This window comes from Hydra vulgaris, chromosome 05 (genome assembly GCF_038396675.1).
Source record: "Hydra vulgaris chromosome 05, alternate assembly HydraT2T_AEP".
Taxonomy (NCBI): domain Eukaryota; kingdom Metazoa; phylum Cnidaria; class Hydrozoa; order Anthoathecata; family Hydridae; genus Hydra; species Hydra vulgaris.
This window is the reverse complement of record NC_088924.1, coordinates 3664001-3670000: the sequence shown is the minus strand read 5'-3', so window position 1 is coordinate 3670000 and position 6000 is coordinate 3664001. Positions and strand designations below refer to the sequence as shown.

The following is a 6000-nucleotide window of genomic DNA, read 5'->3' as shown; positions in this document are numbered from 1 at the left end:
ATATATATATATATATATATATATATATATATATATATATATGTCATGTCCATGTCACTTAATAATAATAATAAATAATAATATTATTTATTATTATTATTAAGTGATAAGATAGATAGATAGTATTTTTATATTAGATATTCTTGTAAATAAAAACGAAGAAGTTAAAAAAATATATGATAATCAGTTGGTAAGAACAGATTCGAGGGAAAGGAAAATTGATGCATTTTTTACAACATCAACTCAAAACCAGAGTAATGAATCAGTTACATTTCAGTGTAACAGCAAAGACCCTAACAGAATACTTGATACAACTGAAAGGTATTTTTTAACTTATTGTTTAACTTATTGTTAAAAAAGAATCATTACAAGATGGCGGATGGCTCTGTAGCATTTAATATCAAATAGTTTCAACAAATAAAAAAAAATGAATTTTTATCAAATTATCGACAATTTTTTATCCACAAATAAAAAAATATTTTCATAAAAAACAAAAATTTTATAAATTTGTTTCATTTTTATTTTCCTTCAGTTTTTTAATTCGGGTACTTTTTTTCATTTTTTTTTTGTTTTTTGAAACCTAGTTTAAAATTTTAAATCAATTCTGTATTTTACATTTATGTACAATATACTCTGAAAAACATTTAACATTTATGTAAAAGTTTTATTTTCAATTAATTTTATATTCAAGTTGCAAAACCAATGACTATTTTGAAGACATTGTTTTTAAGCAATTTTTTTTTCTTTCAAAGCTTTTTACTTTTTTTTCAAGCTAAATGCTTGCATCTTTGCTAAGTATAAAGATAAACTTGTCAATTCCATACTTTTCAAAACAGATTAAGCTTAAAGTTGTTCAAGGCAGATTAAACATTTAGTTGATACTGCCTAAGAAAAAAGTAGTATTAGTTTAAGTGTAATAGTGTTATTTTATACTGCAAAAGCAAAATCATTTTACATATTTAGACTGGCTAAATTTATTTTTAATGTTATCATTTATTTCTATTTACAAAATATCATCATCAGTATATAATATATATCATTCAAACACCATTTAAGATATTTATTTTAAAGAATTTATTGTTATGATTTATACACAATTAATGTTTGTTTGTAAGTTGCTCGTTTGGTTTAGTCATTCGTTAATGCATTTTTTAGAATTTATGAGTTATTGGAAGTTTATGTTTCAAGTATATTTAGTATTATCTCTTTTTTGCTGTTATCAACGCATTTATAGAGAAGTTGTTCACAAACCTTTTACAAAATATGTTAATTATGGGTGCATGTATAATATTAATTATGGGTGCATGTATAATATGTTAATTATGGGTGCATGTATAATATTAATTATGGGTGCATGTATAATATTAATTATGGGTGCATGTATAATATTAATTATGGGTGCATGTATAATATTAATTATGGGTGCATGTATAATATTAATTATGGGTGCATGTATAATATTAATTATGGGTGCATGTATAATATTAATTATGGGTGCATGTATAATATTAATTATGGGTGCATGTATAATTTTAATTATGGGTGCATGTATAATATTAATTATGGGTGCATGTATAATATTAATTATGGGTGCATGTATAATATTAATTATGGGTGCATGTATAATATTAAAAAGATTGATTTTTATTACTTTTATTGTACATTAAAACTCATTTCACTGCTTTTCATATTTTTGTTATGTATTCTAATGATCACTGGCATTTTGAGATGTTATTATCACTCTAAATTGTAAAATATTTATCTAATTTATAATAAAAAATAAGTTCTATATATGTTTGTTATTTTGTCAGTTCTAGTTGTTAATTTCTATTTCTATTAAATGTTACTTTTTTCTACTTAAGGGTTTCGAAGACAAATTTGTTTACAAAAGAAAATTTGCAAGGTTATTTATTTTTTATTTTGAAACATTTTTTTTTATAGGTTTATTAGTTATTTATTATTTGTTATTGATTGGTTATAGATTCAACAAAACGAAAGAGAAAGATTTCTAAAGATTTACCTGACCGAGATATAAAGCTGACAAGTATTCAAAACTTATGTAAAATCATTGATGACAATGAACATTTAGGGTTAAAAAATCTTCTTGAGGATCATAAATTTGTTGGTTGTGTAAAACCATCTTTGGCTCTTGTTCAACATTTAACAAGACTTTATTTAGTGAATACAAGAAAATTAAGTGAAGAATTATTTTACCAAATTCTTATTTTTCGATTTGGTCGTTTTAATTTCATTGAGCTTTCTTCTCCTGCACCTATCTATGACCTTGTTATGTTGGCACTTGATTCTCCGCAAAGTGGTTGGAAGGAAAGTGATGGTTGCAAAACAGAACTAGCTCAATATGTAGTGGACTTATTGTCAAGTAAAGCTGAAATGCTATTAGATTACTTCTCAATGGAGATTAGTGATAAAGGAGAGTTAAAATGCTTGCCACTTCTATTGGATAAATATATACCAAGTTGGAATGGTCTTCCTATGTTTTTGCTACGACTTGGAACTGAGGTACAAGTTTTTTAATAGTAATATTTATTGGAGAATGAAAATAGCTTGAATCCATGAAAATTTTATTTAGAAAAAGCTGGTGTCTTTTTGAAATGTATTTTGAATACAATCATTTGAGTTTTAATTTCTTAATCATAAAAAAATAATAATGTATAATTATATATAAAATAAATAATAATAACAGAGTGGCCACTAATCATGGAAATCTTGGAATTCAAAAGTCATGGAGTTTTATTCAGTCATAAGAAGTTCATAGCACTTTTATTTGACCTGTTTTATTTTTTTCTGTGAATATTTTAAAGGTATTTGATATATAAAGATGTAAAGAAAAGTATTTTGTCTAGTCTGAAGACTAGACAAAATACTTCAGCTTTTTGAAATGATAGCTAAAACTTTAACTATCTTTTCAAAAAAAGATTGAACTAAAACAGTATAAAGAAAAGGCACTTGAACTAAAACAGTTTAAAGCACTTGAACTAAAACAGTATAAAAGCACTTGAACTAAAACAGTATAAAGAAAAGGTTTTGAATTGTGTATTTTAGAGGCATAATTTTTCATGCTTGTGTAAATAATCTTGTGTTAAATAATCACGTATTTGTGTTAATGAGGGGTTTTATTATAAAACTTTTCATAGGTAAGCTGTTTCACCACAAATAAGAAACCTTATAAACCCAACCACTTGCAGTTTGACCAAATAATCAAATGCCATCATTTAATATTCTGTTCTGCTCTAATGGATACCCTAAATAATTCAATGAAGCTCAATTCCGCATTTACTTAATCACTGCAGACAAAATAATTATTGCACAGCAGTCAAGCAACTTAACTTGGTTGATAACAACAGCTACTTGCTTACTTACAATGTTCTTCTTCAACAGATACTTTACTTTCAATGTTATGCAACTCTTTGGTGCACAAAAATCATCTTCAGAATCTCGTACTGGCGAGGCACAGAAAGAAATATGAAGAGTAGTGGCGAACTAAACAGGCTATTGCTTGCTGCATGTCTCCTACACACTTAGTCAGGCATCTCTATTAGACAACCGCTCTGTTGGCTCATGGTTGTAGCCATAACTGTATGTGTAACGTGGTGGATTTTGCCTCCAAAGATGAATTGCAAACACAATTTAGGCTAGTGTGAGTCTGATATTGATTTTAAGTTTTTATGTAATTCAAATTTCACAAATTATAATTACAACCAATTTGCACAAAAGATTAGTATATTTAGTTATGTGGTCTTAGTTTATACACTGTCTACAAGAAGCTAGCACATAGCAATAAAAAATATGTTGAATATTTACCTCAAACCAATAAGCTTCCACCCCATCATCATACACATTTTAATAATTACATCAAATATCACTACCATGATATTACCATGTCGTTTAGTACTGTTACCATAGTGTTACTATAATTTTTTGCTTGTTTTTCTTTAAAAATTATCTTGGTAACTGTGGTAATTGCAGTTTGTCAGTGGTAACTGCAGTATTACTATTATTCTTGATATCAGATACTATCATTCTTGGTAACTCTCTAGCATACAGTAAATTTCTTAGTCTCTTGCGTTACACAGCAAATCTTTAAGTCTCATAGTCTCTTGCCTTACACAGCAAACCTTCTTAGTCTCTTTTTTTACACAGCAAACCTTCAAGTCTCTTAGTCTTTTGCGTTACACAGCAAACCTTCAAGTCTCTTTATGGGTTACACTATAACTCCGAATATATTTATGATACACAATTAAATATATATTGTACATATATATTTTACCTCCAGAACTCTAAATGATAAACAGCTACCCTTTAACTTTTAAATTGACCTTTACTTATTTGTGTAGTTGTACTTTGTACTATAAAAATTTATTTTCACAAGCAAATTCTTTTTGTTGCACTCATCTTCCTTTGTACCCATTATTTCTTTTCTGATGAAAAGAAAAAGTTTTTTTTTTTTAAATAAAGTTGAAGTGTTTCAATAAATTTTTGGAATAGGTTCTTCATTTTGGAATTTCTGTTTGTTGTAGGTCAAATGGGATACTGAGCAAGAATGTTTTGAAACTTTTGCGCGAGAATGTAGTCTCTTTTATTCTTTTGGACAAGGAAGTTTCGATGAAAGAGAAGACAAATGTAATAGTACTCAAAATTGGAAGTGGGTTGTTGAACATGTTTTATATACTGCATTTCGAACATCTCTTTTACCCACAAAGAAGTTTTCTGAAGATGGAACTTTTCTTGAAGTCGCTAACTTACCAGATCTGTATAAAGTATTTGAAAGGTGTTAGTGTTCGATAAAAGGTGTATTTGATCTTTTTTTGAAGAGTTCATTGATGTTTTATTTTATTTGGTTAAAAACTTTTATTTTGGTTGTTTTAGTATATATATATATATATATATATATATATATATATATATATATATATATATATATATATATATATATATATATATATATATATATATATATATATATATATATATATATATATATAGCTTTATTTTAAGTGCAACCTTAACAGATAAAATTTTTGTAATACAAATTATACTATAATATCAATTATAATTGCCCATTAAACTTTTTACTTAACGATTTACCATAGTAACATCAGGCTTGGCCAGGAAGGCGTGCAATTTCAAGTCTTCATATGACCACGCAAATAAAATTTTATTTTGGTGATTTAACCATGGTTTTTAACAAATGTGCTGAAAAATTGGTTTTTAATTACGTTAAAAATAAATAACTTTGACAAGTTCATCTTTACTAATGTTTTTATATTAACAAAACGCTTTAAATAAAGGAGCTAATAATTTTAGTTAAAGTATCATTGAAAGTTGTATAAATTTTTATTTATATTATTTAAATATATAAGATTTTTTTATAAGTAAAATAAAAAAAGTAAAAATTATTAAAAAAAAAACAATTAAATTTTATAAGAGATGATTTTAAACAGCGATGGTCTCTTTAATAAACTTTATAAAAGAATCGTTAAAGTTAATTCACTCGAAAAGTAGAAAGATTTTGTTGATAAAAAAAATTTTTTTCAAAGCCATTTGAATTAAGCAATTTACGCTAATGCAAAGAGTTGTTTAGAATGTTTTTTTTTAACTTTTAATTGTGTGCATTTATTAAACAATCATTAGATGTCAGTTTTTACTTGATTTAAAAAGGGTTTCACATAATGTAATATTAAATAATATAACGTTATGTGAAACCCTTTTATAAATAATAATTATTTTTAAAAACATTGGTAAAAATAAACGATTCAAAGTTGTTTATTCCAAATGTAATTTGATAATCTTATTGTTATAGTTTATTATTTGTTTTAGTTAAGTTTTAAATTTTAATTATTTTTATTTTATTTTTCGTTATTTTTTTACGGAAATTTATTTGCTTTATTTACGTATTGCGTATTATTTTAAGTTTCTTCATTTTTTCAGCGTGTTTTTAAAATAAATACAAATTTTCAAAACATTAACAATGTGGATAAG

General features: G+C 25.5%; 1 protein-coding gene across 1 annotated transcript in view; it reads left to right on the top strand.

The window, feature by feature from the left end:
• Window positions 1-4831, top strand: part of LOC136071798 (DNA mismatch repair protein Mlh1-like) — a 35041-nt gene extending 30210 nt beyond the window's left edge. Inside the window, exons 3-6 of the mRNA XM_065797122.1 lie at window positions 138-321; window positions 1863-1903; window positions 1982-2520; window positions 4539-4831. Of these exons, the coding sequence (XP_065653194.1) occupies window positions 138-321; window positions 1863-1903; window positions 1982-2520; window positions 4539-4796 (1022 nt within the window). The 3' untranslated portion in view covers window positions 4797-4831. The remainder of the gene's footprint in view (window positions 1-137; window positions 322-1862; window positions 1904-1981; window positions 2521-4538) is intronic.
• Window positions 4832-6000: the final 1169 nt, after the last annotated feature.